Source organism: Salvelinus namaycush, chromosome 1 (genome assembly GCF_016432855.1).
Source record: "Salvelinus namaycush isolate Seneca chromosome 1, SaNama_1.0, whole genome shotgun sequence".
Taxonomy (NCBI): Eukaryota; Metazoa; Chordata; class Actinopteri; order Salmoniformes; family Salmonidae; genus Salvelinus; species Salvelinus namaycush.
In genome coordinates, this window is record NC_052307.1 from 22,936,684 (window position 1) to 22,951,262 (window position 14,579).

A 14,579-nucleotide genomic window follows, 5' to 3' on the forward strand; every position below is an offset into this window, starting at 1 on the left:
CATGCTGACTATGGTTCATGGTCCAAAGGTGGCTGATGGTGGAATGTACATCTGCAAGGTGTCCAATGTGGCTGGACAAGTGGACAGGACCTTCCGCTTGACTGTTCATGGTGAGACTTGCCTCCCATGTAACCTCCATTAGATCTGTTTCTTACATATGGTAATACTGGCATATCAGATGTCACAGTATAATACAAATCTCATTGTTTCTATTCTGTTCTCCTCCTTAGTACCCCCTGTCCTGGATGGACCTCTTCATGAGTCCCTCACCCAAAACCTGGGCTCCCATGTCACCTTGCTGTGTGAGGCTACAGGGGTCCCAGTACCCAGTATAACCTGGCTGAAGGATGGCACCCCTATTGGTAAGAAGCTGAAGTTTTATAAATTAACTGTGACAAATTCAGTTTTGACAAGATCACATTTTGACACTTGTATTAATGCATTTGAATGAATGAGACCTCCAGCTGCTGGTTTAGCCTGACCTGTGTGGTTATTTCTTTCCCAGAGAGCAGTCTGCAGTGGCAGTGGTCGGTACGAGGCAACAGGCTGGAGCTGGGTCCGCTGACCCTCTCTCACGCTGGAACCTACACCTGTGTGGCCAAGAACAGGGAGGGACAGACTCAGAAGGACTTTGCTCTCACAGTGCAAGGTAGGCTACAGACTCTCCCACAACAGTGGCAGTCGGTGACGTTTAAGATGAGGGAGGAGGATTTTAACATTTTTATAAGCATGGCTTTATTTCTTTATTTCTATTGGATGACTGTCATTCATATTACATTCACCCAGTACAATGTAATATCGATAGATTTAGACTACTACATGATACTCAAAGTTTCCCTATACCCATCATGAGTTTGCTATAACATAGCCAATGAATGAAAGTTTACAACGTAAGTGCACACAGGTTGAAAGAAAGATTTGAGGAAACAGTGACACATTGACAGACAGTAACACATTCAATATCGCCTTGCACACTCTTGCCTGCATCTAGCTGATCTAGGGTGTAATCATTAGTCCAACAGTTGCAAACTAGAGTTCCTGTTGGACAAATTCAGGTATGTTTATCCGTGTTTCGTTTGCTTCCGTTTGAATAGACCCCTGATCACACGCAAACAGTTCATTTTTATAGCCAGATACAAAACAACTCGTTGTATTCCTTCTCGCATCTATGCGCTCTCCTCCTCTCACCTTTTCCCTTCGCTTGTAGACATCAATGCACAACACATCAGCTGTCTGTGACCAGGCGATTAAACCTTTTCAAGCCAATTAAACCTTGTCATAATTACTGTGTAAGTCTATGGAAGCGGGTGAGAACCATGATCCTCTTATGTTTTGTATTGAAGTCAATGTACCCAGAGGAGGACGGAAGCTAGCTGTCCTCTGGCTACACCATGGTGCTACCCTACAGAGTGCTGTTAAAGCTATATTGCAAGACATTGTGGTTTAATAATTTATTTGGTGACATGAGAATATATTTAGTGTAGTTTTTTTTAATGTTTTACCTCCATTGTCCCTACATATTGTAAATTAGATTACACCGAAGAGAATCACATTTTGTGAAGAGAATCAAAGACCTTTGGAATGTCAGGGTTGTGAGTCATAGTGCTGATCTTTTGTTTCAGTGTCGCCCACAATCCTGGACTCTAGCCATCCATCTGACCTGAGTGCCCCAGTGGGCGATGAGCTGACTCTGGAGTGCAAAGTGACATGCACACCCACACCCCACCTCAGCTGGCTGAAGAATGGAGTGACTCTGGAGGGCTCAGACACCCAAGAGATAGAGTGAGTCCCTCTCACTTACAATTGCCAGCCTAAGTACAGTTGAAGTCGGAAGTTTACATACACCTTAGCCAAATACATTTAAACTCAGTTTTTCACAATTCCTGACATTTAATCCTAGTAAAAATTCCCTGTCTTAGGTCAGTTAGGATGACCACTTTATTTTAAGAATGTGAAATGTCAGAATAATACTAGAGAGAATGATTTATTTCAGCTTTTATTTCTTTCATCACATTCCCAGTGGGTCAGAAGTTTACATACACGCAGTTAGTATTTGGTAGCATTGCCTTTAAATTGTTTAGCTTGGGTCAAACGTTTCGGGTAGCCTTCCACAAGCTTCCCACAATAAGTTGGGTGAATTTTTGCCCATTCCTCCTGACAGAGCTGGTGTAACTGAGTCAGGTTTGTAGGCCTCCTTGCTCGCACACACTTTTTCAGTTCTGCCAACAAATTATCTATGGGATTGAGGTCAGGGCTTTGTGATGGTCACTCCAATACCTTGACTTTGTTGTCCTTAAGCCATTTGCCACAACTTTGGAAGTATGCTTGGGGTCATTGTCAATTTGGAAGACCCATTTGCGACCAAGCTTTAACTTCCTGACTGATGTCTTGAGATGTTGATTCAAATGATCCACATATTTTTACTTCCTCATGATGCCATCTATTTTGTGAAGTGCACCAGTACCTCCTGCAGCAAAGCACCCTCACAACATGATGCTGCCACCCCAGTGCTTCACGGTTGGGATGGTGTTCTTCGGCTTGCAAGCGTCCTCCTTTTTCCTCCAAACATAACGATGGTCATTGTGGCTATAACGTTCTATTTTTGTTTCATCAGACCAGAGGACATTTCTCCAAAAAATACGATCTTTGTCTCCATGTGCAGTTGCAAACCGTAGTCTGGCTTTTCTATGGTAGTTTTGGAGCAGTGACTTCTTCCTTGCTGAGCGGCCTTTCAGGTTATGTCGATATAGGACTCGTGTTACTGTGGATATAGATACCTTTGTACCTGTTTCCTCCAGCATCTTCACAAGGTCCTTTGCTGTTGTTCTGGAATTGATTTGCACTTTTCACACCAAAGGACGTTCATCTCTAGGAGACAGAATGCGTCTCCTTCCTGAGCGGTATGACGGCAGCGTGGTCCCATGGTGTTTATACGTGCATACTATTTTTTGTACAGATGAACGTGGTACCTTCAGGCATTTGGAAATTGCGCCCAAAGATGAACCAGACTTGTGGAGGTCTACAATTTTTTTCCTGAGGTCTTGGCTTTTTTCTTTTGATTTTCCCATGATGTCAAGCAAAGAGGCACTGAGTGAAGGTAGGCCTTGAAACACATCCACAGGTACACCTCCAATTGACTCAAATGATGTCAATTAGCCTATCAGAATCTTCTAAAGCCATGACATCATTTTCTGGAATTTTCCAAGCTGTTTAAAGGCACAGTCAACTTAGAGTATGTAAACTTCTGACCCACTGGAATTGTGATAGAGTGAAATAATCTGTCTGTAAACAATTGTTGGAAAAATGAGTTGTGTCATGCACAAAGTAGATGTCCTAACCGACTTGCCGAAACTATAGTTGTTTGCAAGAGATTTGTGGAGTAGTTGAAAAACGAGTTTTAATGACTCCAACCTAAGTGTATGTAAACTTCCGACTTCAACTGTATGTGTATCAGTGTTATTCTCTTAACAGGGTTCGACATACAGGGCTGCCTGCTGGCCTGGGGAGGTTTCGGAAACGCTCAGTCGAGCATCCCCATCAGTGGCCCGCTTGGGCCAGTGAAGGAAATATTGTAATAAGGCTATTTTTAAACTAGGCTATATAACTGATTATACTGTTATAACTGCTATATAACTAAAGACAAACAAACAGATGAAATCCCTTAGCTGTCTGCTCCTTATGTCAATTATTTATCACCAGTGGTGATTTTATCATGTACATCTTGGTGGGGCAAGCTCCAACAAAGTATTTTAGATGCATGCCTGCAAGCCCCTACACAACATAACATAACACAACACTAAACAATACATTAATTGCACTATAACAGTGACAAATGGTGCCCACAAACTGTTAGGGACTACTTAAAGCTGTCCCAACAGCAGTCCCAACACCTACACTTGGCTATCAGCTATCAGCGAAACAGTTCATTCAGTATAATTTACTGCCTTTAAAAAAAACATACAGTACCAGTCAAAAGTTTGGACACACCTACTCATTCAACGGTTTTCTTTATTTTGACTATTTTCTACATTGTAGAATAAGCACTTGTTGACCGCTTTTTCTTCACTCTGCGGTCCAACGCATCCCAAACCATCTCAATTGGGTTGAGGTTGGGTGATTGTGGAGGCCAGGTCATCTGATGCAGCACTCCCATCACTCTACTTCTTGGTCAAATAGCCCTTACACAGCCTGGAGGTGTGATGGGTCATTGTCCTGTTGAAAAAATATAATTTCATCGTTTTTGATGTATAAACCCTGGAATGAGTAGGTGTGCTCAAACGTTTGACTGGTACTGTAGAAGATATGGCTGACTTGCTTAAACAAATGTGGTTTCTACTGACAATTGAGATGTACAAACTATGGCATAAGAGGACGACGAGCGGATAAGAGGCAATCCGTAATTTCGATTAAGATATTAATGACCGAGCTAGGATGGACTTAGTCAAATGTAACTATTTGTTCAGCACTTTTGAAATGTACAGCGACATAATTCAGAAAATGGGCCTTTCTTACAGTATTCTCCCTGAACACTAAGTCAGAACCATAGGATAAATAAAGGGGGCATATAAGCAGACAATGAAAGCTCTAACAATATTCGATGATGCCATTTCTCTAAAACAGTTTATAGGCTACATGTGCACCACCAAGTCAGAACAGTAGGCTACGTTATGAGGGGGAAAGGGATCAAATTATTAGGGTGAGGCACATGGGCTACTAACAGCTTACGACACAACATACACTTAGTATTACTTTCTTAGCTACAGTATACATATCTCCCTGGCAAATTACATAATTTACGCAGCAGCATACAATATATTTTTGGACTCACCTTGTTGTGCTGTGCTTCCTTGAACAGGGAGGTGGCGCAGCGGTCCTTCGTGGGCAAATTTTGTCATCAAACGTTGTTATCAAAGTCTGGCATTCTCTGGATTTATGGTGCTTTCAAGACAACTTGGAACTCGGCAAAAAACAAGGTTGAATCATGACGTCAGTGATCTTCAAGTCAGAGCTCTAGAAAAAGGCCAGAGTTCCTGACTTGGAATTCCGAGTTGGATGACCGTTCAAAACGTATTTTCCCAGTCGGAGCTCGTTTTTTTCCCTGAGTTCCTAGTTGTCTTGAACTCACTGAAGTCTGAGATTTCCCAGTTCTGAGTTTCCAGTTGTTTTGAACGCGGCAGAAGTCATGCTGGATTGACAGCATGGCCAAAGTTGAATGTTTATCCTTTTAAGCTTGGAAAAGAAACCCTTAAACCCAGACTTGGACCATACACCCTCTCCACTGAATAGCAGGCTAGTGATTGCTTTGCAATGCTTGCAGTTAGCCACTGATTCCTTCCAAACCACTCATTGTTGAATTTGCGATTTCCAACATGTCGTGTAATGTTTATGTCCAATGGCCAATGAGCACCGATACGTTTTATCTGTAATTTCTCTTCATAATTTCTCTTCATATGACAAGGATTGAAAAGGATTTGCCAGTAGATTGTAGACTTGATTCATGATGACTGCCAGCTTGCTAGCTAAGATTTTGAAAGTATGATGTTGACATGATCAGTCCAATCAACGCTACGGTAGATATAATGTGATTTTACATTATTTTATCTGTGGCCAATGACCTTGAGCCTTTTTGTATGGGCATGTCTAATGTAACTCTATGTCAGCACCCAAGGGGCTTGAATTTACGAGCTCTCCCAGTAGATTTTGCAGTGACGTAGTATCCGCATGAGTGACGGAACACTAAGCCAATCACAGCGCAACTAGAGAACATTACCAACCTCTACGCTCTGTATCTTCCTCTGGCTGCCCCACCTCCACAGAAAGCACTGAGCTAGGCTGAAACAACTGCATCTTGGAGCTGCCTTACACAAGGAAGCAAAAAAGAGACCATGTTTGAATGCAGCTTTATTAACTCAATAATTATTATTATTATTATTATTTTTTTTACATTGTTTGCAAACTGATATGTGACACATATTAATCCAAAATCACATGCAAAACAGGCACACAAAAGAAGAAAGCTAAACAGGTGGGGCTCAAAACAGTTGGGGGTAGGGGGTCGCTCGCCACTGCTTATCACATTCGCGGTGCACACATAGCATTGATAATCTGTCGAGCAGAGAGAAAGCAGCTTGGAAAACAGCTTGTTGTTGCATTGAGCAGCTCACCGAAGACCGACAGCTGTAGGGGTAGGTAAGATGTTATGATATCTACCAGTAAATGATAAGGCAAGAATAGGTATGCAAACCAGGTATTTACAAAGTTCAAAGTCTTGGTTGAATATTTGCGATGTGCAATTCAGTCATAATGGACTAGCCTACCTTGAAATTCAGATATTTCCTCTAGGCTATTTGGTCCTTGAAAAGTCAAGGAAGTTATGGGAGCCGCTTTAGAGGTTCTACTGCTCCAATAGAATTATTCCGTGATTTCATTTCTGATCAGTTTTCATGAGAGATGTAGCCACGTTCGTTTGTTTCCCGCTGTTTAAATTGAAGGGTGTTGTGAAGTTATTATGATTAAGACAACATTGAATGTTGGCTTGAACTTTGTTTTCCATACAAAGCGTTTCATTTCAAATGGAAACCGATTTTTGGTCGCCTTCTAGTTTTTAAAACTTCTTCAGGATTGGTGGGTCCCCTGCGGGATGGTTGAGATAACGTAGGCTAATGCGATTAGCATGAGGTTGTAAGTAACAAGAACATTTCCCAGGACAGACATATCTGATATTGGCAGAAAGCTTAAATTCTTGTTCATCTAACTGCACTGTCCAATTTACAGTAGCTATTACAGTGAAAGAATACCATGCTATTGTTTGAGGAGAGTGCACAGTTTTGAACATGAAAAATTATTAATAAACAAATTAGGCACATTTGGGCAGTCTTGATTCAAAGTTTTGGACAGAAATACAATGGTTCATTGGATCAGTCTGACATGTTGCACATACACTGCTGCCATCTAGTGGCCAAAATGCTACAAATGGTAAAAAAGAAACGTTTTCTTTTCTTTGTATTATCTTTTACCAGATCTAATATGTTATATTCCCCTACATTCCTTTCACATTTCCACAAACTTCAAAGTGTTTCCTTTCAAATGGTACCAAGAATATGCATATCCTTGCTTCAGGGTCTGAGCTCCAGGCAGTTAGATTTGGGTATGTCATTTTGGACAAAAATTGAAAAAAAGGAAGGATCCTTAAGAGTTAAACATGATACAGTAACCCCTCAATAACTCTATTAGTGAGTTTGTGTCGGGAGCATGATGTCTATATAGTCAGGCAATGCCCACATTATTCTGACATATTTTAGAATGTAAAAATGCATTATGCTTAGTGGTAATGCATACTTTTTTTCTGTAGGCTATTACAACAGTGAAATATAAAATGTCGGTTCTTGAAAATTACAATTAAGTGCTCAAAAAACAAATTGAAAGACCTTGAATTTGACTTGCCAATGACTGTATAAACCTTGTATAGGCTACTTGCTTAGCTCGCAAATGAAAGAGAAAAATCACCTGCTATTGAAATTATGCTACATCATTTGCTTTCCTGTCAGATGTTGATATGGCTGTAGGTATCCTAGTGGTTAGCACATTGGGCCAGTAAACGAAAGGTTGCAGACCGTATACCCAAGGCGACAAAGTGAAAAATCTGTCAATGTGACCTTGAGCAGGGTTAATCATTCTAATTTGTTTCAGGGGCTCTGTACTACTATGGCTAACCCTGTAAAACAACACATTTCACTGCACCTATGTGGTTTATGTGACAATAAAATGGTTTATATATTTTTTCTTTCTTGGATGGGCCAGTAGACTTCAGTTGGCGCTGGACCTGTGTGACACTGGCAAATTTACCTGAATGTCCAGCACTGCTTCGTAATCACTGATGTGTGTGTGTCCTGTGTTACAGCATATCCCCTAATGGGAGCACTCTAACCCTGCTAAGGCTGAGGCCTGAGGACTCTGGGACTTACACCTGTCTGGCTGTCAGCCCTGCTGGCCAGGAGAGCAAGATCTTCACCCTCCTTGTACTGGGTCAGTTGTCTTTTATCTACCTGTTAAAGAAAATATTTCCTAACTAAATTAGTACTGAGCATCCTAGAAACAATCTGGATTCTTGGTAATAATGATTGTGTAATTCCGCACAGTGCCCCCCTCTATCTCGGGCGAGACCAGTGCCCCCAGAGAGGTGCAGACCACCCAGGACAGTGTGGTGACCCTGGAGTGCCAGGCAGCGGGTAACCCTCCACCTCAGATCAGCTGGCTCAGGAATGGACGCCCCCTGCTCCTCTCTCCACGTATCAGCCTCCTCTCCGCAGACACTGTACTCAGGTAAGATTCTATACATGGCAATGTCTAGTTTGGTGGCTCTCTCACAAAACTGCCTTAATGAAGGAATAAACAGGATATTGTTTTAGTAAGTATGCCTGAGTTTCAGGTGAGGTGAAAGTGAATGTGTATGCCCTCTGTGTGTGTAGGATCTCTCCAGTGCAGCTGTCAGACTCTGGGGTCTATACGTGTGTGGCACGCAGTCGTGCTGGCCTCGCTGAGCTTAACTTTGATGTACAGGTCCAAGGTACTAACTTATACTCCCCACCTCCTTTTGATGAATACACCACTGAGCTGTAAGTGCTATACCTGTAAACAGATATCTGTCTGTCTGCCTGCCTGTCTGTCTGTCTGTCTCTGTCTCAGTTCCTCCAGGTGTGGACCGTGTGGAGCCTGTAAAGCCGGTCACAGTGGTGCGGGGGTCCCTGGTGACACTGACCTGTGAGGCACAGGGTGTCCCCCCTCCCTCCTTGAAATGGCTAAAGGACGGCCAGCCTCTGTCCCTGCATCGCAACCTGCTGCTTGACGGCCAGGAGACGCGGCTGCAGCTGCCTGACGTGGGGCTCTCTGACAGAGGCCTCTACAGCTGTGTGGCCAGCAACCAGGCTGGCAGCAGCACCAAGAGCTTCAACCTCACTGTGTTGGGTGAGCAGGCAGAACAAACATTCTCCATTCACCCAAACAGCACCTATGCACAGATGAAAAGTTGAAGCTCCGCTGAAGCAATAGGAATGAGATGTCATGTTCATATTTGTTGTTTAACAATGATGTAATTTTCTATTATTGTACAGAGCCTCCAAAGATCTCCATCAGCTCTCCAGAGGAGTTGATGGTGGCCGTGAACACTGCTCTGGAGCTGGAGTGTATTGCAGAGGGCGTCCCCTCTCCTACCCTCAGCTGGCTCAAGGATGGGCGCCCTCTACAGGGAGATAGTGAGATAGTAGAGGAGGACGGACACTTCCTCAGGATTACCAAAGTGCAAGTAAGTCACAAACGTAATGACACAGCATTTAGTTGACATTCAGATCTCACTGCTGTATAATGGGTAAACACCAGATCATACCAGTGATATCTCTGTTGTTAGGTGGAGGATGCAGGTCTATACACCTGTCTGGCTAGCAGCCCAGCAGGCGAGGATGGAAGTAACCACTGGGTCCGTGTTCAAGGTGATACATGTTTCCTAGCCTTATATTGTCAACCCTGCCAATAGATAGCAAGGTACTCATAAATCAAATCCTGATCCTAATCATCAACGCTTGTTTCCCTGCTCCAGTTCCCCCAACTCTTCTTGGTTCTGATGATGTCAGAACGTTGTCAGTCCCAGCCAAAGGACACCTGACTCTGGAGTGCCAGGCTGACAGTGACCCTCCACCTGACATAGAGTGGTACAAGGACGACGTGAAATTACAGGTCAGACTGGACGTCATGGAAACAGAGGGTGGCAGGAATCACACAATATAGTACATAATTGACTCTCTCTTTTTCTGTCTCCCTCTTTCTCCCCTGGTCCCAGCTGGGGGGTCGTATCCAGAGGCTGGCCGGGGGTCAGTACCTGGAGATCCAGGACGTCAGGCCTCAGGACAGTGGCCAGTACAGCTGTGTGGTCACCAACATGGCTGGAAGCACCAACCTCTTATTCACTGTGGAGATCCTCAGTGAGTTGATAACATGATGAGTTAGGAAGAAGATTGAGATCATGCGTTCAGTGATATGGAATAGATCTGCATTATAAACCTCAATCAATTATGTGTATTTTCATGCCTCTTTCCCCCCAGTGCCACCAGTCATCAGAGAGAGCAGCTCTGTGGTCACTGCACATATCAGTCAGGATGCAGTCTTGCCCTGTGAAGTAGAGGGGGATGCCTCACTTACAATCCTGTGGAGGAAAGATGGCATCCCTATAGGTCCTGACGACAACAAGTAAGGGCTTCCTGCTTTTTGTTCCACTGACTTAGCTGATAGAGGTTATTGGGATACTGTCTTTACACATAAAGCAGAATGTGTCATCTTCTGTATGACTGTAGATGTGTAGATTGTCAGGGGAGCTGACTGATTGTGTGTGTCCTGTGTCCCAGGTACACCACGCTGTCTGAAGGCTCTCTGCGTGTGAAGGCTGTTCAGCTGAGTGATGCCGGACGCTACTACTGCACCGTGTCCAATCAGGCCGGATCAGATCACCATGGGATGGACTTACGCGTGTTTGGTAAATAAATACAACTCAAAGAAAAACAGAATCACACCATAATACAGTAGATTTACCTTTTTACATTAACATTTTGGATCAGACACTCTTATTCAGGTTTTCAGCCACTGCATTACAGTCAGCACCTTACAGTCAGATTGGTTTGTATGCCATACATATGTATTTTTTTATGATTTGGGTCCCTGTAGTTGGTCCCTCGATCAACCCTGGTCCCTTCAACGTGACGGTGACCACAGGGGTGAGAGCCGTGCTGAGCTGTGAGGCCACAGGTATACCTGCACCTAAAGTCACCTGGAAGAGGAATGGGACTCCCATAGACCTCAACCATCAGCCTGGCACATACAGGTACGTGAAGCAGAATGGCCTGTCTTCCTGTGAATTATTTTTTATTTTATTTTTATTTCACCTTTATTTAACCAGGTAGGCTAGTTGAGAACAAGTTCTCATTTGCAACTGCGACCTGGCCAAGATAAAGCATAGCAATTCGACACATACAACAACACAGAGTTACACATGTATTAAACAAAACATAGTCAATAATACAGTAGAACAAAAGAAAACAAAAAGTATATATACAGTGAGTGCAAATGAGGTAAGATAAGGGAGTTAAGGCAATAAATAGGCCATGGTGGCGAAGTAATTACAATATAGCAATTAAACACTGGAATGGTAGATGTGCAGAAGATGAATGTACAAGTAGAGATACTGGGGTGCAAAGGAGCAAGATAAATAAATAAATACAGTATGGGGATGAGGTAGGTAGATAGATGGGCTGTTTACAGATGGGCTATGTACAGATGCAGGGATCTGTGAGCTGCTCTGACAGCTGGCGCTTAAAGCTAGTGAGGGAGATATGAGTCTCCAGCTTCAGAGATTTTTGCAGTTCGTTCCAGTCATTGGCAGCAGAGAACTGGAAGGAAAGACGACCAACGTAGGAATTGGCTTTGGGGGTGACCAGTGAGATATACCTGCTGGAGCGCGTGCTACGAGTGGGTACTGCTATGGTGACCAGTGAGCTGAGATAAGGCGGGGCTTTACCTAGCAGAGACTTGTAGATAACCTGTAGCCAGTGGGTTTGGCGACGAGTATGAAGCGAGGGCCAACCAACGAGAGCGTACAGGTCGCAATGGTGGGTAGTGTATGGGGCTTTGGTGAATAAACGGATGGCACTGTGATAGACTGCATCCAGTTTGTTGAGTAGTGTTGGAGGCTATTTTATAGATGACATCACCGAAGTTGAGGATCGGTAGGATGGTCAGTTTTACGAGGGTATGTTTGGCAGCATGAGTGAAAAATGCTTTGTTGCGATATAGGAAGCCAATTCTAGATTTAATTTTGGATTGGAGATGCTTAATGTGAGTCTGGAAGGAGAGTTTACAGTCTAACCAGACACCTAGGTATTTGTAGTTGTCCACGTATTCTAAGTCAGAGCCGTCCAGAGTAGTTATAAAACAATGGACATACATACAAAAGATTCATTTTGAATTATTGTGTGTGACTTTGTTTTGTTTCAAGGTTACTCTCCTCTGGATCTCTGGTCATTTCCTCTCCATCCAATCAGGATGAGGGATACTTTGAATGCACAGCAGCCAATGAGGTTGGAGAGGAGCGCAGTGTCATTGAGGTTATCCTACAAGGTATTGTTGCTTTTAGGTCCTAATCCAACATTGGTGGAGAGCCATTTCATCTAAGATAAAGACAGACTGAGATTTCTTCTCTCTTTCCCTTTAGCCCCCCCCACCATTGAAGATGACATCACAACAGTCATTGCTATCAAAATGGCCCCTGTGGTGCTGCCATGCCATGCCCAGGGCCGCCCAGAGCCCAGTGTCAGCTGGACCAAGAGTGGAGCCAAGCTGGGTTCCCGAGGGGGGAGTTATCGGGTCCTGCCCACAGGTAGGTCCAACTGCTGCTCAGAGTGTAACATGGTGCTATGGCCATCAGTGATTCTGTCATGTTAGTACTTTGGTCTTCATTGTTGTGGTACTGTACTGTTTGGATCCAGGGGTGCTGGAGATTACAGCTGCTACCCCCAGTCATGCAGGGAGGTACACCTGCTCTGCCCGGAACCCTGCAGGGGTGGCCCACAAACACATCACTCTCACAGTGCAAGGTGGGTCCTCGGGTGGATTGTTGTTACGGTTATACAGTAATGGTTCATGTTTTTGCTTTGTAACACTCTGTCTTAAATTTACCATTTAACAATGGTTAGTCTGTATGTGATAAACCACGTCAATGGATTTGCCCTCTCCCACTCAGAGCCCCCTGAGATCAGGCCCATGACAGAGGAAGTACAAGTAGTGTTGCATCATGGGACAGTTCTGCCCTGCGAGGTGAAAGGTTTCCCTCGACCCTCCATCACCTGGCAACGAGAGGGTGTTCCCATATTAACTGGTGAGAATGTCCTCTTTTAAACACTTGATCAGAAATCAAGCCATTATATAACACAATTGTCAGTTATACTCTGCTGCTTCTGAATAGTGATGTCTTCTTTCTATGGGTCTACAGGTCACAGACTGGCTCTCCTCTCAAATGGAGCTCTGAAGTTCTCTCGGGTCACACTGGGTGATGCGGGCACTTACCAGTGCCTGGCACAGAATGAAGCTGGCACAGCAATGGGAAGGACACGGCTCGTGCTGCAAGGTAACACACTACACCTCTACAGAGCATAGACATTTTGTCAGAAAAGTATGGAGGCACTTGTTGATAATTAGTTGAATGCTTGTGGGCCCCAGAGAAATTTAAATAATGCATATCTCAATAGTCAAAGGTTCAACTATGTGTGATGGTGTTGCTCCAGTTCCCCCAGTACTGAGTGTTCCTCGTGTGGAGTACACGGCCGTGCTGGGCCAGCCAGTGAGCATGGAGTGTGTGGCAGATGGACAACCCCAGCCAGAGGTGTCCTGGCACAGGGAACGCAGGCCCGTCACAAAGGGGGCACACATACAGCTCTTTGCCAACGGCACCCTGAGGATCGCGGCCTCACAACGTAGTGATGCTGGCCTGTACACCTGCTCTGCAAAAAACCTCGTTGGCAGGGCCAGCCATGACATGAGGCTTGTCATAATGAGTAAGTGGATAGGAACTGAGGGCATGAGACAGATTTAACCGTAATTTAACCTGACATTAGGATTAACAGTGTCTCATAGAATGACGTAACTGATTTGCCAGTAATAAACTGAGTCTTTCTCTCTCTTCTAGTCCCGCCTATGATTCCTGGTGGTCAGCCAGAGCTGTCTGTTGTCCAGGGCTTCCAGGCCTTGTTGCCGTGTGCAGCTCAGGGTTCGCCAGAGCCCCGGGTGTCATGGGAGAAGGACGATAACACCGTGCCCAACCTGCCTGGCAAATTTACTGTTCTGCGATCAGGAGAGCTGATCATTGAGAGGGCAGAGGTCAGAGACATTTCTACTTTACAGTGTATAATCAAGGTGATTTAGGTGAAGATTCTGATCAACTTTTTGGTCCTTGTAGCCAGGTGATGGTGGTGTGTTCACCTGTGTGGCCACCAACACAGCAGGCACAGTGAGACAGGACACCCGCCTGTCCGTCAACATGAGGCCCGCCTTCAAGGAGTTACCTGGTGACGTGACCCTGAACAAAGGCCAAAGTCTCAGCTTGTCTTGCCATGGCCAGGGCACCCCTACCCCTGTCATCTCCTGGACCGCTAACAACAGCCCCTATCCAGGTACTCCACGGGCTCCAATATTCTGTTATGATTGATATTATGTAGTCATAGGTATATAGTAATAATGATCTTGATTGCTGCAATAGTCTCTCTCTCTAGATCTATATCTATCTCTCTCTCTCTAACTCTATCTATCTCAGGTTCCAGTGTGGATGAGGCAGGCAGAAGCTCCTTGGTCATAGAGAATGTGACCATGAGTGATGCGGGAACCTATGTGTGCCTAGCAGAGAACAGTGTGGGCACCATTAGAGCACTCTCATTTGTCCGCATTAGAGGTGAGCACTTTGAAGACATGACCAGAGTTTAGACTGTTTGTATTTGTATTGTTCTATTTGTTGATAGGGGTACACTGTATGTAAGGGATGTGTCACG

General features: G+C 44.4%; 1 protein-coding gene across 1 annotated transcript in view; it reads left to right on the plus strand.

Annotated features, from left to right (window-relative positions):
• LOC120051044 (hemicentin-1-like) overlaps positions 1-14,579 on the plus strand; it is a 66,389-nt gene that overhangs the window by 35,894 nt on the left and 15,916 nt on the right. The window contains exons 40-63 of the mRNA XM_038997655.1: positions 29-110; positions 231-362; positions 506-649; positions 1,623-1,782; positions 7,901-8,025; positions 8,139-8,322; positions 8,469-8,566; positions 8,686-8,964; positions 9,111-9,301; positions 9,404-9,485; positions 9,593-9,729; positions 9,833-9,974; positions 10,095-10,239; positions 10,395-10,522; positions 10,711-10,867; positions 12,038-12,159; positions 12,254-12,418; positions 12,528-12,635; positions 12,782-12,916; positions 13,031-13,165; positions 13,323-13,592; positions 13,724-13,914; positions 13,994-14,207; positions 14,348-14,482. Of these exons, the coding sequence (XP_038853583.1) occupies positions 29-110; positions 231-362; positions 506-649; positions 1,623-1,782; positions 7,901-8,025; positions 8,139-8,322; positions 8,469-8,566; positions 8,686-8,964; positions 9,111-9,301; positions 9,404-9,485; positions 9,593-9,729; positions 9,833-9,974; positions 10,095-10,239; positions 10,395-10,522; positions 10,711-10,867; positions 12,038-12,159; positions 12,254-12,418; positions 12,528-12,635; positions 12,782-12,916; positions 13,031-13,165; positions 13,323-13,592; positions 13,724-13,914; positions 13,994-14,207; positions 14,348-14,482 (3,661 nt within the window). The remainder of the gene's footprint in view (positions 1-28; positions 111-230; positions 363-505; positions 650-1,622; positions 1,783-7,900; positions 8,026-8,138; positions 8,323-8,468; positions 8,567-8,685; positions 8,965-9,110; positions 9,302-9,403; positions 9,486-9,592; positions 9,730-9,832; positions 9,975-10,094; positions 10,240-10,394; positions 10,523-10,710; positions 10,868-12,037; positions 12,160-12,253; positions 12,419-12,527; positions 12,636-12,781; positions 12,917-13,030; positions 13,166-13,322; positions 13,593-13,723; positions 13,915-13,993; positions 14,208-14,347; positions 14,483-14,579) is intronic.